The following is an 18,037-nucleotide window of genomic DNA, read 5'->3' as shown; positions in this document are numbered from 1 at the left end:
TCCCATGGTCATCGAAAGAAGAAATTTTAGTCCAATCGTTTCAGTTCTTCTTATGTCGCCATTTCTTTTGGGTATCTGGCTGATAAATCAATGTTTCGGTTTTCGATAGTTATCATAGGCTAAGTGGAGCTTCTCAAGATTTCGACGTTACTTAAACAAACAATAGCTACTTCATTAAAAGGTCTTGCCCTATGAATAAAATTTAAACGAAACGATAATCGAGAGATCATGAGACTAGGAACTGAGGTGACTAGATCGGCGCATTCTGTGTTGAGAACTGACATCTGAACGTGATATAAACTTTCAAAGCTGGGTTCTCATAATTACTGTAAGAGATCAGATCATTTTATGCCAGAAAGAGCTACGTCAGTTTTAAGTAAACAAGGATAACAAAAGACGTTGAAAGTCTGTTTATACCTTGTGACAAAACAGTTTCTTTTTCAAGGCATGATACAAAATTCGTATGGCTGCCTTAAAATCTTAAAATGTCCTTTTATATATAGAAGTGGCTAATTGCAGAGTTCTCTTCCTTGCAACAAAGCTTATAAAGAGTATTTGAAAATTTCTGTGTTAATGGACTTGTGACTGAAGATAAATAACTCATGTTAACAAAGACAAAATAGTACGGGGAATGGGGAGGGGGTGGCTCCCTGAAAAAGATCGTACAAACAGAATAGGCATGAGCGGTCCCAAAAAGGGGGTGGATTTTGCCATTTTGCATTTTGGTTCGAAATAATAACATTGTTTTGCCGTTTGGGCTTATAACATTTTAGGATTGGATTAATCTTGGGCCACACGCGCAGTCTTACAATTGTCCAAATTCAAAGTTGATAGGGAAAGGAATACAACCTTACCTGCACTACATGTATCAATAAAGTAATAGACTCAAAGCTTTCTATTCATCTCTTTAAAATCTGACTATGAATTGAAATGTTTTAAGACTGACATTAGCGTTGATTACAAGCTTTTGTTAGTTTGTCTATCAAAAGATACACAATGAAAGTCAATAACAAGGTTCCCTTTGCGATAAATGTCGTTCAAGATAAGGCCGGATTCACAGCTCTATCGATATCTTTGCATTTGTGAATTATATCTGAATTTTCGTTATCTGCGACATGGTCATCAGTATGACATATCTCTTTGGTTATAGACGTTTTGATTTCTTTTAAGTTTGAACCATCTGCTACTGGGAAATGTATAGTGCGATTTTCAAGAACATTTGCTATTAAATTGAAGTGCATCTTTTGCCCCATTTGTTTGCTACAATGATTTCGTGCTCCAAGCCTTGTATTGGTCTTGTATTACACAACGCTTTCAGAGAACTATTTTAATTTTTCACAGTGAAAACAGAGCTACAAATACGGGCGTGTCGCTCGTTAAAATCCACGGTTTCGCTTTGCGCGTTCGCGCTTTCGGCGATTCGCGTTAACTTCGAGAGACAAATTGACTGTTTTGCAGTTCTTGCAAGTTCTAAGCCGCGTTATTCCGTAGACCTGGATGTCTTATCAGTATACGGATAAAACCTTTGTAATGACTAATTGAAGTTCTGAGGTTTATTTAGACTTTGTTAAGAAGAAATATCTCCCAACTTCTATTTCTAGTCAAATGGAGAACCGGACAGTTTAATCCCAGCCGTTGTAAAGCGAATATCCGTATCTCAGTGATTGGTATCTCTCCGTGGATGAACAGTATCACATCACATGATCAATCCTATAAAAGATGGTAACGGGCGCGCTATCAACTTATAGCAACTGATGATGTCGTTGATTACTAGCTTTTTTTGGTTTTTTTTTTTTGTCAACACAACCTTAGTAATTACGGTTTTTTCTTCTATTTGCAGCTTTTTAGTGCCTCCTAAAACAATTGTACCACTAGACCGCGTATTACAATTCTATGAGTGATCGCCGTGATTGGCAGTTGCTCGTTCTCGTTTCTTTTTTTTATTTTCATTTCGCTTATCATAAAACCTACCCTCTTTGATCTAATTCTTACTGGTTAGAAATAAAAACCTTGCCTCACGTAACATAACTCAGTTTGTCTGTCTGTGGATGATCTCGATCCTTTTTAAACTGTGATCTTATGGAAGCCTCGGAGTACTGCTTTCCTGCAGCACTGTTATGTTATGCTGTTCGAAGACATCCTTAAGTGCGATCATCCAAATAAATGCTACCAAGCATTAATTTGCTTTGAAGGGTACATGAAGTGTTGTAATATTTTGCTTTCTTGTTTATATCAATATTCTAGGATGGAAATTAAATGTTCAGTTGTTCTTTTTTGAAATAGAGTTGGGCTGTTAGGGAACCCAATGTGATATTTAAAAGACTCACCAGTTCGATAATTTTATTGTTGTACAACTGCTGTGTATCTAGACAATAGTCTCGTAAATCACCTCGTTTTGCAGCCTTTAATATCGATGTCAGTATTCAGTTTCATTTATGTTTCTTTCTACTCAACAATGAGACACGTTTAACTGATATGTTTCGTTCAAACATTGTCTCGACGTATTTATCAGAGTAGAAACCAAAATAACAAAACAAAACAAGAAAACCCAACAATAATCGGCAATTCAAAACATGTTTCGTTAGGCTTGTATGGTTTGTTTGCTTAACTGTGAATCTTAAGGGTTGTGATTGTTGTCAGAGATGTTGACGATCCCATGTTTTGGAACACTTTTTAGGCGTGCTACGAAATCAGAAAGTAATGCAATAATAAATAAAACAATTGAGCGAAAATACTAATGAAACTAAAGATACAGATATTTTTGCGAAGATTCATCTCGCCCTTCAAGGGAGTACAGTGCACTGAGACTTCCACGAATGTCTTAAAATCAGACCTAAAATTGATTTGGATTATATTAACCTTTTCTTGTACCTATGGCCAAGTTCATAACGAAAATAAAGTTGAACCAAATACCAAAACGGCGTCACGTTAATGTCCGACTCAATGTATTATAACGTTTCGCTGGAATGGCCTCACTTAGCTTAAACGTTAGAACCACTGGCACCCTCAGTACAGCCCAATAAATGGCACGAAAGGAAAATTCTGCTTGCTCAATGGATTTAATTTGAGGGGCCACACTTAAGGATTTCATGTACAGACTAAAGTGGTAATTGGCTCAAGGTTTGATTTTGGGAATGGCGTATAAGATCAACTGGCCTAGCTAAGTTACGTACCGTCTTCAAGTTGCTTACCTTTACTGGTCGTTACTAGGTCAATACCGAACGTGAGTCGTTGTTGAACTTGCAAACCTCGCAAGATATAGTCGATGCGCTGCGTTTGAAAAGGCAATTCAGCTTAGTGAGGATCTTTTTTTGTTGAAGTGTTTTCTTTTGTGTCAGTTGACGATCTATCTAGCACGTGGTGTCACTTAGTGTTGAACAAAGATGGGAAACGGATGTTTGACTAGTTAAGCCTTTAAAATATAGAGTTTTCGAAGTTAAAATCCAATATAAAGAAACGACTACTTTACGACGATAAAACAGAGAGAAAACTAAACCCCCCTTGCCCACTTCAAACCAAGATCTCATATATCTTTCAAACATCCGTCAAATGTTCATTTAATCCTTTTTGATTGCCTTAAAAGAGCCCAGATTATGGCTGCGGTATATTTCAATACAAGTGTTAATGAGTTCTTAAGTTTGATTGTTTGTCTTCTTCGTCAAGTTTTCCGTTAGATCATGCAATTTTATATTAAAATAACACGTACTCCCTCAACGGAACAAATCAGCGTTCTGTGAAGTTTCTATCACAAAATAATTAAAAAACACGGAAGAGATTTCTGTGAGTAAACTACAGGAAACATTCTTTTTCTTTGGCGTCAAAGATGAGAATTTTATCATCTTGATCTTTTACATGGGGGCTATATTTTATTATGATTGCCTTGCACTGATTTGTTTTCCAATTTCCGTCATTGTTGGACATTGCATAAAGGAAGCGAGTTCTTAGAGCTAACATTTCAAGAAATATTAGACTTACTGTTCCAGTATATTATATTTAGCGTTAACCCATCAATATATCAGGCTGGTAGAGTGTTTTAGACATGTTTTAGGGTTTGCAATGCGTTTGAAGACTTTTCATCCAATCTTGTTACCTTTAAGTGTTCTATAAACTGTAATTACTGAATATAAATACAGTTTTTGGCGAGTGTTTATTTTAGATACACTTGTCGAACTTAAGAATCGATTCTTTTATAAAATCGGTACTGCTTAAAGTTGTATGCCTTCCAAGTCAGCAAAAGAAACTTTTACGACAACCTGATTTTCGCGGTTTCTAATGGGACAGCGACATAGTAACTTTCGCGAAATTTGTTTAATAAAATAGAAAAAGCGTTCTTTATTTTGACAAAAAATGTTCGCGTGCAATTAGGTGGTAAAGCGACACTTTTTTTCTGAGAAAATATCAGTTAATAGCTTCTGTTATGATAAGGTAGCACCTTTTGTTGAAGTACTACTAAGCCTAGCAGATAGCATGGCTTTTATTCAAAGTAGTAAATGTTTATCAGCATTGCTTTTGTAACAATTTGCTATACGCTTACCTTAAGCCCGAATTGAAAAACGACGCTCTCTGTATTCCGTCCACTGCTAGAATGGCATTCAGACCTAGTTTGCCAGTTAATGCAGTTCTAATTGTTAAATCTGTGGAAGGGGGAAATCCTAAAGAGTGACCATTCAAATGAAAGCTTTTGAGCAGTATAGTAACTTTCCTGTGGTGCTGTTTAGTATGTTGTAAAAAGTGGTTCTAACTTTTGAATCTGTATGGTGATTTCCTAAAGTAAGACCATTGAAATGGGAGCTACTGAGCAGCACTTTCCTGTGGTACTTACTGTTTATGCCGTACAAAGCGCTTCTGTCGATGAAATCATAAAGTGTGATCATCCAAGTGAAAACACTGGGAAGTACTTTCTATTGTATTGTTCATTTCATAATTATGCTGGTTCGAATTGTTGTTGTGAATGTGTGGGTAGAACCCTAATGGCCCTCCAGTTTGATGAAAGCTCTGATTGAGTAGCTCTTTCAAATAAGATGGTAGTGTTTGTAACTATTGTGTACGTGGATTAAATCCTGACGAGTGACTATTCAAATGAAAGCCGAGTCTTTTCTGTAGAGCCTTTTGTTTTTCAATATAGCGCAAAATTAAATTTGCATTTTGTCTTTTTTTCCATTTTTGAACTTACAATAGTTACACTAGCAGATAACTTGCTGTGTCGTTAAGGCTGACCTCAACCAATGACCGTCTCGTAGGAGGATCAAAAATTCAGTGAAGACAAAAAATGAAGACATTTTTATTCTTTACCTTAAATATATTCGTTGCCGTTAACATCGAACTTTATAGAAACGTTAATCAAGAGTACAAACACAGATGTCTTCGATATTTTCGTCCATTTATATTTGTTAAAAAAATCGAAACAGCTCATATGGTGGGGGCGGGGAAAGAGAATTAGAGAATTGTATCTAAAACGGCGCGTGAAACATTGTTATGAATTGAATTTCTGAAATATTCACAGAAGCAAGTAACATTTTACAGCATGAAATGACAATTTTTAATAAATTTACTCTGCTGTAAGCTTCGGTAAAACTTTGGTGATAGACAAATTTCGCCGCGTAAATGGGGTCTAGATTGGCCAAGATAAGGGTGCTGGGCTGCTCATTTTCGACCATTTTTCAGCTATCAGTAACCATTTCAAAAGTGGCATTTCTCAGCCAGCAGTTGTAATTTTGGCAAATTCTCAGCTGTGAAGTAGGCTGCAACCACATTCTTTGCAAAGAATTCGCAGAGGCCTTATTTTTGGTTCTGTGAAGGTATCATAAATGCAAAGTGATCAGGAAATCCCGAAAACCATTCGTATGGACGAAATATTTTAATATTCTGTTAGCCCTGGAAAAAGGGACTAATACTTGAATCCTGTTGTGATGAGAACTCGTCTCCCAACTCGAAACATCGCCCTGCATTTTCACCCTGGGGAAATGCTTTACGATGCTTTATCACTGTGCCTGGTAGAAGAGGGGACACGATATAACGCGTGAACAATACCGCGTCTTTAACTTTAATGTGAACAAACGAAGCCTCCCTAAAGATATCTTTGTACTCGGTTAAGAACACCATACTGGTTATGTAAGAATTAACTGAAGTGAACCAGATATGCCATGGAAGCAACTTACTTAATTTATTGTTAAATGACTAATAAATATTACAAGGCATCGTATTAACTTTTTTTTAAGTCATTTAAATTTTCCCCTTAAATAAAATGACCCTCACAGATGAAAAAACAATGTCTGTTTTTTAAACATGTCCTGAAAGCACTTCGGATGACCAAGATGGACTACCGTCGATTTCTTAATGGGCTGAAGCTGCCGGTGGATGTACCTGCAAGAAAATGAGACCATTTGGTGAAAAACAAAACATATGAGAATAGTAAATTTGTACCAAATGGTACTTAATTTATTCAGAATATCGATTTTGACTTTTTAACTCGTTTTCTCGATTTTACCAAAGAGAGAAAGAAATGCCATTTTTTGACTATCATGTGAGGAAATGCAACGAAACTTGCCATAACATGATTAGAACCCTTGTACTCCGGTGACCCTATTATATCTCAATGCCGCCAAGCGCGAGGGCCTTCTTTGATTTACTCAACCATTAACCCGTCGATTGGTGAGGTTTCAGCCTTTTGGTGTCTACTTAGGGTAACCCTTCGAAGGACGTTTAATAAGCCACGTAATCTTCTTTCTGTCGATAGTGAAATAAACCACTTACGACTTCAAAGACAGCCTGACAACTCAGTTGGGCAAACAGTTCTGATCTGATGTTTTAAAGAGCGGATGGAAAGATTTTGTTTTGGATTATCATAAACCATAGTCTTTTCGAGGGGCGGGGGATAAAATTCGGGGATGAACGGAGGTGGGGGCGCAATGTAAACTTTGGTGAGCCAGATTTATCAACCTGCACCCTAAAATCTACGTGATGATACATTGGTGCCCTCTGTTCTTGTCAGGCCAAACATACCAGAGGAAATCGGTAAACAAAGTTGGTATTGACTCCTCCAATATTGCCTTTACACTTGTCGGTTTTGGTTTGTACCCCATGCTTGTCGTAGGTCGCAGCGGCGTCATTGGAGGACCAGCATTCCCCGTAGAACTGGACCCCAAAGTACTCATAGCCTATGTCACGTGCAACATATGCGCACTGGCGGATGGTAGCGTTCAAGTTATACCAGTCTATGTACGGTCGAAAATTTGCATATAACGTTGGCATAGCACGATTTTTGTTATTATCCTTAAAACAGCCGACTGCTTCTAATTCAGGTGGTGAATCTGTGACAGAAGTGAAAATCGTGATTAAGAGATTAAGAGAGATTAAGTGATTAAAATCAAAAGATTAAGTGATTAAAAGAGGTGTATCCCCCTATTCCATCTGTTGCAACATAAGTCGCTTGTCCAATCTTCATTGTAATTCAGTGCACAGTGCAAAACCGTTGGAAACATTTTTGCTGTCACTGTCACTATTGCTATTATCACATCAGAATAAACGCTTTTTAAAATGTGCTGTCAAATTTTGAGCTGCTTCAGTGCTTTTGGAGATTGTTAGTTGTGCAATATCTTTCTTACGATTGTGATCTACGTCATGTTGACCTCAAGGAAAAAAAAAGTAAAAAAGTGTTGAAGCGATCAACGGCAGACATTGTGACTCCAAACCGCTTATTGGGTCAAACGGGACAAACGACGCTTGCAATAGACTATGTCTAGTTGTATTGCCAACGGTAGAGGGTCTTGACTATTTACCTGACCAAGAGGGAGTATTAACACCCCTTCTGGATGGGATGCTGGTCCATCACAGGAACCCAGCATGAAGTGACTAGGAGTATTACGACTCTCCCCTGGATGGGATCTTAGAGTCCACAGGATACCCAGCATGAAGTGACTAGCATTAACACTACTTCCCCCTGGATAGGATGGTAGAGTCCATTACAGGATACCCAGCATGAAGTGACTAGAAGTAATACTACTCCCCCTGGTGGAATACTGAGCATATAGTGACTAAGGATATTACTTCTTTACCATGGATGGGATACCAATCTTTCTCAGAGTCACGCCCTGCTGGCAGTTAAATGTTATGTTTCCTCCATACATACCTATCCCGTTAGCAATAATTTTTGGAGCAACCTCAGCTACCACTCTGAGTGGAGAGGGAGACGATGGGAAATTTTATTATTTATTCAACGAAACAGCACAAGCTTTCGAATCAACAACCCTCAGATTGAAAGTCCCAGAGACTAATATCGCTCGACCACATAACAACTGCGAGTCCCACAAAATACATATCAAATTACCAAACGTATAGACGACACTGTTTCTCCCAATACCGATTCCATTTTTACACCTTCCTCTTCTCGCAGCAGGCTTGTACTGGTAGTATTTATCCCGAGCATCAGGTCCTGACATGCACAATCCGCCATAACCAAGAGCGAACACAGTGTAGTTCTTTTGGCGCACCAACTCCTTGCACTGCGCCAAGATTTGAGCCGGGTCCGATTCTTGTGTAAAGTCACCTAATGTTTCCGAGAACAGGCCCGGAGGCGTTCTGAAACAGCCAATTTTATATTCTGAAAGCAAAATAACGTTAGTGTTATTATTCTGACACAAAGGACGGAACAGATTCAGTGTCTCACCGCCTTCATTGTCATGCATTCGCTCATGGGTCGGGCTGGTGAGCTTAGATCAACAGTGAACTTTATAGCAAACGACAGAGGCGCCTTCAAAAACACTTTTAATATCATTGTTATAATGTGCGTCAGGCGTCATGATACCGTGCTTAAATAAAAAAGATGATGCTGACGATAATGATGATGGCGCTGATGATGAGGTGATGAGGACGAGGGTGTTAGTGACGGTGGTAATGACGACGACGTCTATGATAATGAATGTAATATGCGCACTTTGTCCTTTATCAGCCACTTATCGACAGTTCCACTTCTAGTCGGATGACTTATTATGCCATCTCTACGTTCCACTCGGATGATACCATTAGAAGTAAGGCAACTGAGTCTCTTGATTTGAAGTACCCAGCGCAATGTTATCAGCAACCTTTTGCATGTTAGATTTCTTCAAAAGTTTTCGATTTTAGTTTAGAAGCATTCTCAGGCATATCAAGTAAATGAAAATGCGACCGACTACTGAAAACAAATTACTTGACGTACCTGGATATCCTCGTTTATTTGTTCCTTACACGGAATACGTGCTATACATGTCGGTTGCAGGAAACTCCTGCGCACATGTAAGAAGGGATTCACTCACCTGCTGTTCCCATCGTGGCTTTTTAACTTATGCCCCATCCACACCAAGGGTTACACACGTTTAAAAGCTGTTTAGTTAATTACAGTTTTAAATTGTTTCCTTCATAAAAGCTGCTTTCGGATTTTTGTCGACTACAGATTTAGCACAAATGAAAGCATAAGTTAAAGTTTACTTGAATCCTATGTCAAAGCTAATGGTTCAGCTGTCTGTTACCAATTTTCATTTTGTTAAACCTGGTTTAATTAAACATGTTTTGTTGGTGTGAATGGTGTTTTAGATGCTGTAGCAGTGGACCCATTAACTCGAAGGTCGGGTGGTCGAGTTCGGATTGAGTAACTTAAATGGCTCAAGTTCTCAGTGGTTAGGATTTGCAGGATCGAATTATTATTTACTAATAGTTTGCGGTTATATAAGCAGTAATCTTGACTACACTACCGTGCATTAAATGTTGACGAAACCTTACTATTTGTGTAATTCTTAAATCAGAAATCCGTTTAAAGGGGTACTGTCACGTATTTTTAGCGTCACTACGAATAGCCGAAAAACGTATTTGTTTTAATGGAATTGTTAAAAATAACAGCAATGTAACAGCAATTTCATACTACAAAATAAGTTCTTTGTCAAATATTTTTCACATTTTTGGCCAAAATAGAGCAAGATCGCCGTGACAGTGTCCCTTTAAGTAAAGGTTAAGATGATGAAGATCATGATAATGATGGTGATGATGATGATGATGATGATGATGATGATTATAATGATGATGATGATGGCGATAGTGGTGGTGATGGTGGGGATGATGATGATGATGATGATGGTTATTATTATTATTCAGTTGAACCTCTCCACAACGGCCACCTTGGGGACAGAAGGAAGTGGCCGTTGTAGAGAGGTGGCCGTTATGGGGAGGTAGGGGTGTAATATGACACCTTTTTTATCGGGAAGTACAACATGTTTATTATGGCAATCCAATCTTAAATAATATATAGAGGTGAAATACACAATAAAACGTAAATAATGTCTCGAATCAAAATGTTAAAAAGACGAAACGGGCAAGGTTCGCTGCATTCGCTATATTATTGTAGACAATTTATGCTTGCTGCAGCATATAAATGGAACACAATCAAAATAGGTATATCATTAAAATGGGTACAGAAACGTAATGTTCCGAAGACAAATGTGGATTACTGCATCGGTTTATAAAAAATGTGTTTTTGGCCCGGTTTTTTGACAAAAAAGTACTGTACTGGCCGTTGTCGAGAGGTTATTTTGGCAGTTGGGGACGCACTTTGGTGGCCGTTGCCGTTGTAGAGAGGTGGCCGTTGTAGAGAGGTTTAAACAAGAGCTAATGTATGGACTGTCCGCCGGGACAAAAAAATGTGGCCGTTATAGAGAGGTGGCCGTTGTGGAGAGGTGGCCGTTAGTGGAGGTTCGACTGTATATGCTAATTGAGACAACTTTTACCTTGACAAGGATCTATAGAATTGCAAGGCTGGGTCATAGGTGGAGGTTTTGGTTCGTATCCACACTGTATGTCTGACACGTCTTCGTTTTCCCCCAGTTTGTTCGTTCTTGAGCATTTAACAATCCTTGTCCTCTTTCCAGGAAGGCATAACTTTGAACACTAAGCCATGAGAAATAGACATAATTAATGCATACATATATATATTTGAGAAGTGAGTGGTGGAAGAATAAATGCAAAGTTGATTTTGTTCACCACAGTCGTAATGAAAACGAAATACAAATCTTTAAATCATTTAAACTTTGTATCGATGTTGGAATTTTGATTACATGGAACGCGAGCCCGTTATTAGGGGAATTAACTTAGAAAGCTCCAGACCTATATTGTCCAGAAACAAGCAGCTCAGTTGATACTGCATCCCAAGACTATTGCAGTCTATGTTTCCAGTTGCGAGCGGCTATGACAAATGAACGAATAATTGCTGGGCTTTCTTACCTCAGACCAAGACGTTATCCAGTGAGCCGGGCATTTGACGTTATTACGGTAGCGGGACTCGGCTGCTGGTTTTAATGTTGAATTGCACAAGGCTTCTGATTCGTCAATGTCGTAGTGAGTGGCGTTTACCTTCGCTCGACAAACAACAGACTTGAACTGGCTGCCTTTACCACATGTTTTTGAGCATGTTGTCCACTCTGTGAACCAGCTGGTGCCCGTGTGAGATATAAATCAAAAGTTAATATCGGAAAGCATAATGAGTAGTCTTTTCTAAACACTATTATTAAAGAACTGGGAAATAGTTACTTTGCCCAGGTGCAAACTCGCTCATCAATTTCGCCCACTGTGTGATGAGAAGGCATAAGATGAAGATCTATTTATTTATTTATTTGTTTGAATTAATATTTATATAGGAGCATAAAGTTTAGCATAGCTAGTTTAAATGGAGCCCTACTATACAGGTAATATAAATGTAAATGTACAAAACATAATAATGAACTATACATACGGTTGCATAAAGGTGATAACTTCGTATAAAATATGAATTGTAGCAGTTGCTATTGTTTAAGGTGACGTTTAAGCTTAATCTTAAATCTCTGAGCTCCTTTATTTGCCTGATGTTTCGAGGTTTTATCAAGCGAGTTAACGTTGATATAGTAACTTGGCCACCTTAAAGAGATTCGAGTGCTGTCGTTCCGAGCGTTAGCTCTTCGATTCCTTCTTTCCACATAAGAAAATGATTTCGACTATTTCACAGGTCTTTCTGTCCGATGATTCACAGGTGGCGCCCACACCCCTCCCCACCTTCACGCTTCCTCCAGATAAAGTATCACTGGTGCTTACTTATTCGCGTTCGGCATGTACTTGCCTATATTGAGGGCAAAATTTCACTGCGTCTGGTTTTGATTCCACGCCACAGCAGTCTGCACTAGCAACCGACTCGTATATTTCACCAGTGTCATTGTCTGTCCTTACGCAAGACACCGACCGTGTCTGCTGACCTGTCCAAGAGGGGAATAACATTTCATAAATCCATAGCAAGAAGTAGACTACAAGTGGCCCTCTTTTTTAGGGATAGTCCCGTCTCCTCACGGAAGGCAATTTTCGCGCGAACTCGATTGTTCGTTTGCTTTTACCATCCCTAAGAGAAAACAAGGAACTTGTTTGTAGTCTAAGCAAGAGGTTGAAGTTCAGCAAAACTCGGAGTTCCCGATAGAATTTGTGGTCGTCCATCAGGTAGTTTTCAAATATTAATTAAAATTTCTTGCCCCATCTTACGAATGCACAGACTTCCCCGAGACCAGGTTTTTGGTATATAGTACATTTACTGCGCGTTTCAGTAACATGCAGACTCTGAAGTTCAAGATTCAACCGCCGTCAATCACTGCAGCGGACCTCTAATAAAACAAAAACGTTTGGCTCAGCAGGGTCAGAAGGTCATGTTCGTGTGTTATGATTGGCGGATTTGGATCCACTTTGTCGGTTTATGTATTTATGGCGGTCAGCCAATTGTCGCCGTAATTATGATTGACAGCAGTAAAACACGCAAATAGTTAGTTGGGGTGAAGTCCGTATGTTATTGAAAGGCGCAGTAATCGCACGCGTTTTGCAACTTCGTCTGTAATGTTCTTTGGCTTGGCTTAAGAAGTTGACCACTTGCAGGTCTGTGGATAAAATCCAGTTAAGTGTGACCATTCAAATCGGAAAGGTTCTTGGCAAGACTTTCTTAGTAACTTTCGATTATTGCCCCCGCAGGGTTTTGGCCCCTTGAGGCACTCTAGAATTCCCCGCGAGTATATATACAAGGAATTTTTTAATACAAAAAAGTAAGAAATGTGTTTGTAGTATGGGAAGGTTTCCCGATTTGATGAAACTAGGCGCGCACGGTGGTCTCGGGTAATATTTTAGTAAGTGCGCAAGGTGGTGTTGGAAAGTTGAAATACAATGTTACATGATTGAAATAGATTTACCTTATCTGGTTCACATGTATATAAATAAATTGTAATTCATGATATTTTCTAGCGATACATTGTTGCAAGTTTTTTATGTTTTGCCCAAATATTACACAAACAATGTTGAAATACAATATTGTAGGATTGTCATAGATTTCATTGTCAGATTTAAAAAGCAGTATGTTGACTATTTCTATGAATATTAACATCAATAAAATAGTTGAAACGTTAAATTTACAACAGTCGTAAACACAATATTTATATTAAATACAAATCGTCAAAAACAACTATTCAAAACCGGGGGCAGCTTTAGTGAACACTATTTCTAGTTAAAAAAAACTTCGCAGAATTAAAATAATTAACATTTTCTGTTTTGATCTTTGAAGATTGGTGCTTACCTGAAGAGCAGATCGTCCAGGCGGTGGTCACCCAGTTACAAGTCAGAGCTGGCTCAGGAGTTTCGTTGTCCTCAAGAGGCCTAAGGTAGTGGTATTTAATCCCTTTGTTTCTAACGTGATACTGCACATACTGAAAAGAAAAGGAGCAAAAGAAAAAGAAAAAAACCGTTCAATAGGGTGCATTAGAGTAGAACCAATTTATGTATTTATTTAACAATTATTCCACGAGCGCGCGTTAGATATGAGATGATAGATAGCCAACGAGACGCGTAGCGCCGAGTTGGCTAAAATCATCTCATATCCAACATGCGCGAGTGGAATAATTGTGTTATTAAAATCAATCAAGTAATATTGGTAGTCCTTGCTGATTTCGTTGTCAAGAGCAACCAGAAAACAATTTATGGTCGCTACTTGTCGGGCATGCTATAATCGCTCATATACCATGGCCGCTAAACCAATCAAAACCCTGGAATTGCATTATACAATGATCCAGTTTTTAATAAAAACTGATATCAAATACGAAGAAGAGTACCAGTGTTTCATCCGATTTCCAACCACCAAGAAGTGGGTTTTGTTTTTAAACCAACTTCGAGGTGTTTGGAGATTCACTACAACCCCCAAAATAAAGAGATTTATATTTACCACTATTTTAAGAATCATATTCGTTGGTCCTTCAATTTCCAGGCGGTCTGGAGAATTTCCCTTATTGGTGTAGGTTATTTTGCTTCCAGCCTTGTACCTCACATTGCCATACCAATAAGGAATGGGAATCAAATTTGCACCATTCTCATCTTGAACTCCTGAAAATAAAATTTGACAGGATCATGATCAGTATACTTAGGTTTTTGATCATCTTTATCGGGTTTTAATGGCTCATATACCATGACCGTTAAGCCAATCAAATCGCTCGAATTGTATTATTCAATAATCCAGTTTTTAATTAAGAGATATAACCATATTATTCAATGTACGATATTGATAACCTCTACCGAATTTATATTAAGTGATACATCCCTATATCAGCTGAATTAGAGGGTCTGCATGGGGATAACTGAAAGCTGAGAATTGAACAAAATTGTAACTATCGGCTGGGAAATGGCATTTTTATTTTAACTGATAGCTGAGATGTCTAAATTACTCTATAGCGACTGGTACTCTCTGTTTTTCTGGGGTTTGGAGAGTACTGCTATTTGCTCCCCATTTGCTCTTGGTAGAAAATAGTGAATATGATCTTACCAATGAAATTCCAAGTCGCTGCTGTCTCTTGGAACACAGCATGAGTGGTATTCACTGGTAAAACAACGATGGTATCGACAGCATTCAAACCTGAAAGAAATTTATTAATTTGAATGTGGTCCCAAGGTTATCCAGTTAACGCGTTCTTTGTTAGTAAATTGATTTTACGCCCATGGACAATTAAGGACAATGCCTTGCGCGGTTTATGACTTTGCGGGAAAAGCAGATCTTAGCAAGGGGCTATTGAAATCCAAAAAGAAAATTAGGGGTAACCACGCTGGCATTTTTTAGAGATAATTAAGCAACAATTATTCTAAAAAGCAGTAAAATACAAAGCATTGTATGGCGTTTTTTTTTTCAAATTAAAGCTTTATTATCTCTGAAAAATGCATGGTTACCCCCAATTTTCTTTTTGGATACCTAAAGGACCTGCCAAGTTCTGCTTTCTCCGTATAGTTTTAAACCGCGCAAAAATATCCCCGTATTAGTAGGCGTCACCCATAGGAAACCCGAGTATCTCGAGATGCGCAGAACGTATTCGCAGTAACAAAAGTAGCCACCGTCCTTAAGTCTTACCGTATCTTCCGAGGACCTTCGTATAGCTCGACTTCACAGCAGTACACGTGTCTCCGTTTCCATCACAAACTCCACATCGGTCTTTCATCTTTGCAGACCCGAGGACATGATCGCATCCTACCACCTGAAAAACATTATAGTGAGACATGTTATTATTATCCAACGGTATTCAGGACTGTTCACATAATCCTCGAAACAAGTACAAATATCACGTGATATTTGTACTGTACAAATCCATTTTTGTGGTTATTCGTACAGTGAAAAAAACAACAAAAAAACAAAACGGTTCTCTGACGCGCGCGCACTCACCAATTTTCTCTTTTCCCTGATAGTTTTGTTTGCTACTTATGAGAAAAGCTTTCGTTGGATAATAAATCTCGAGTGTACGAACCCCACTAAGACATCTAATTTTTTAGATATATTCATTCAACTGTTGTTGGTCAAATAACACTAGAAAGGAGTACGGTGTGCTGCGATGTTTGTAATGTAACGTTCCCATTTTTAACCAACACAGGAAAAAATTGGATTTAGCATAAGCTAACAGCTGCAAGAGCTCATACCTGGCACTCTCCTCCAATGCACACATCATAAATAAAAGGATTCTCGTGATTGCATCGGGTTCCGTCAATTACATTGCCATAGAAACCATATGTATTTCGTTCTCGACAGGATAACTTGCAGGGATTGGCACCTAAATGGCATGAGAATGAAATGAAGACTATGTTAAAGTTTGACTTTCAACCAACAAAACAGGTGATTTTTCTGATTATTTTTACACCGTCTTCTGAAGAGTTAAGCATTGGATGTTTGATGAAATTTCGACGTTGAACTTTCAGTTGCGGGCACTGATACAAAGCATTGAGGGAGTTTGGAAGAATAACAGAGTACTCGGAACGTTTGGGACTTGGATTAACACTATTTAGAAAGGATAGTTTTCGTCTCCTAGAGCAGAGGTGGATTCTGTCCCCTCCGATAACTCCGAGAATATTAAAGCTATTACAGTGAAAGTGCAAGGGTGGAGGGTAGGCCCGGAGGTGTTTCCTTTAAGGTCGGCAACGGAAAATGATAAATTATATGACGTGCGAACTACGTCATGATTTAAGGGCGGCCATCTTGGATGTGCTATCTGTCTAGATATCTCAAAGAGTCAAGAAGTTTGGGTGCGGTAGCTCAAATATTAAAATTGTTATAAACGTTCAAATTCCTCGTTGCCCCGGTCTACGTTCTAGCTAGGCTCAATTTACGTAAACCTTCGAGGTTCCCAAACACTTCTTGTATTTGTAAGGGTTTTTATTTCTTTAACATTTCATACTTTTGACGTAAAAGAAGCTGTAGGTGGATTGGATTTGCTTGCATTGCTGATGCCGAAATTCCGTCTGAGAATGTGGACATGTCACCTTAAATCAGAATAAAAATAATCAGAAAGTTAAAGAGTACCCTGCAAAACGGTGGCTTTTTTCCACTTGAAATTTAAGGGCGGAGAGGTGGATTCTCGTCCCAGTTTCATTTCTTCACTCGCTTTAGACGTCAGATCGCGCACGTTCGTACTACGGACCAAGGTTAAAACGTACGGATTGCTTTGCAGCTTAGTTGTGGAGCACATGCACTAGATAGACTCTTTTTTTAACTTGGAACATTACCTGGTACACTCAAGACCAATGACTTAAAGATAGCTAGTAATTAAATAAATTCACTTTACGGTTAGAGAACTGCTGTGCAATGCTGTTCAATTCCATTGCGATGTGGAGAAGTCATTAAAGCTAATATAATTGAAAGTAAAATTTTAGTATCCTCGGAAGGGAAATGGGTTTCTGTTTTTTAGGAGCAAAAGCCTTACGATAATCAGTCAGAAGCCGGGAAATAGTCCTTGCGCTACTTTGAATTCCTTCCTTCATAGCTTGAGAGTATTGCCGTCGACCGGACTCAAATTTACCTATGCAATAAGCCATGAAAATAATTTATGAGCTATAATGCCACTGTGAAATTGAAAACGCATACTTAACCAATGCTTATAATTAAAACTTAACAGTTTCATAAATCAATTCTGCGCGTAATTTAAGAAGTCATTTCTATCGGTTAAATCTGCACAATATTGAAAGGCAATGTCAATGTCTTTCGTCGTAAGGAAATACTTGTACATTCTAAGCAAAATCGAAACCTTAAGAGGAATCTACATTTACTCACATTGCTGTTACATAGTTCCCACAACGATCTTTTGGGTCCAAGGCAGGTTTTGCCTCCATTTTGCGGTCTGAGGGCAAGAATGAGATACAAGCAAATAACTCGGCGAATTAAATTTTCGATTATGGAAAAAGGCCTAAATATAAGGAGGGCCCTTGCTCTAGTGAACCATGTACGTACATGCGTGCTGTCTCAAAATGGAGCAATATTTAAACCGTATTGGCCTGAATTAGGATACAGACTGTAACAGTGGTTTTGGTTAGCTTTTGAACAAGGTTCCAGCTTGTTCACAAGATTTTGGTCATTTTTTTCTGTAAAATCTCGGGATTTCCACTCCGATCCGGATAGTTCACAACCAAACGTACTCAAAATCTCGTACTCCCTCCCTCCTCCCCCCCCCCCCCTTCCCCTCTCAGGGATACAGTGATCCAAATTCTTACTCTTCAATGT

General features: G+C 38.6%; 1 protein-coding gene and 1 long non-coding RNA gene across 4 annotated transcripts in view; one reads left to right on the top strand and one right to left on the bottom strand.

Moving 5' to 3' along the window:
- LOC146449384 (uncharacterized) overlaps nucleotides 1-13,679 on the top strand; it is a 58,627-nt gene extending 44,948 nt beyond the window's left edge. The window contains exon 4 of the long non-coding RNA XR_014860654.1: nucleotides 13,583-13,679. This is a non-coding gene — a long non-coding RNA (uncharacterized LOC146449384). The remainder of the gene's footprint in view (nucleotides 1-13,582) is intronic.
- Nucleotides 6,140-18,037, bottom strand: part of LOC146449382 (A disintegrin and metalloproteinase with thrombospondin motifs 6-like) — a 33,101-nt gene continuing 21,203 nt past the window's right edge. For all 3 annotated transcript variants that reach the window (XM_085101644.1, XM_085101643.1, XM_085101645.1), the window contains 13 exons: nucleotides 17,591-17,657; nucleotides 16,719-16,803; nucleotides 15,967-16,097; nucleotides 15,407-15,530; nucleotides 14,831-14,920; nucleotides 14,237-14,394; nucleotides 13,595-13,724; nucleotides 12,113-12,245; nucleotides 11,245-11,452; nucleotides 10,752-10,911; nucleotides 8,327-8,599; nucleotides 7,003-7,310; nucleotides 6,140-6,363 (listed from right to left, as the gene is read on the bottom strand). In XM_085101644.1, the coding sequence (XP_084957770.1) occupies nucleotides 6,334-6,363; nucleotides 7,003-7,310; nucleotides 8,327-8,599; nucleotides 10,752-10,911; nucleotides 11,245-11,452; nucleotides 12,113-12,245; nucleotides 13,595-13,724; nucleotides 14,237-14,394; nucleotides 14,831-14,920; nucleotides 15,407-15,530; nucleotides 15,967-16,097; nucleotides 16,719-16,803; nucleotides 17,591-17,657 (1,897 nt within the window). In that variant the 3' untranslated portion in view covers nucleotides 6,140-6,333. The remainder of the gene's footprint in view (nucleotides 6,364-7,002; nucleotides 7,311-8,326; nucleotides 8,600-10,751; nucleotides 10,912-11,244; nucleotides 11,453-12,112; nucleotides 12,246-13,594; nucleotides 13,725-14,236; nucleotides 14,395-14,830; nucleotides 14,921-15,406; nucleotides 15,531-15,966; nucleotides 16,098-16,718; nucleotides 16,804-17,590; nucleotides 17,658-18,037) is intronic.

Source organism: Pavona decussata, unplaced genomic scaffold (assembly GCF_977016875.1).
Source record: "Pavona decussata unplaced genomic scaffold, jaPavDecu1.1 SCAFFOLD_602, whole genome shotgun sequence".
NCBI classification, from domain to species: domain Eukaryota; kingdom Metazoa; phylum Cnidaria; class Anthozoa; order Scleractinia; family Agariciidae; genus Pavona; species Pavona decussata.
The sequence above is the reverse complement of the archived record's forward strand: the minus strand, read 5'-3'. Positions and strand labels throughout refer to the sequence as shown.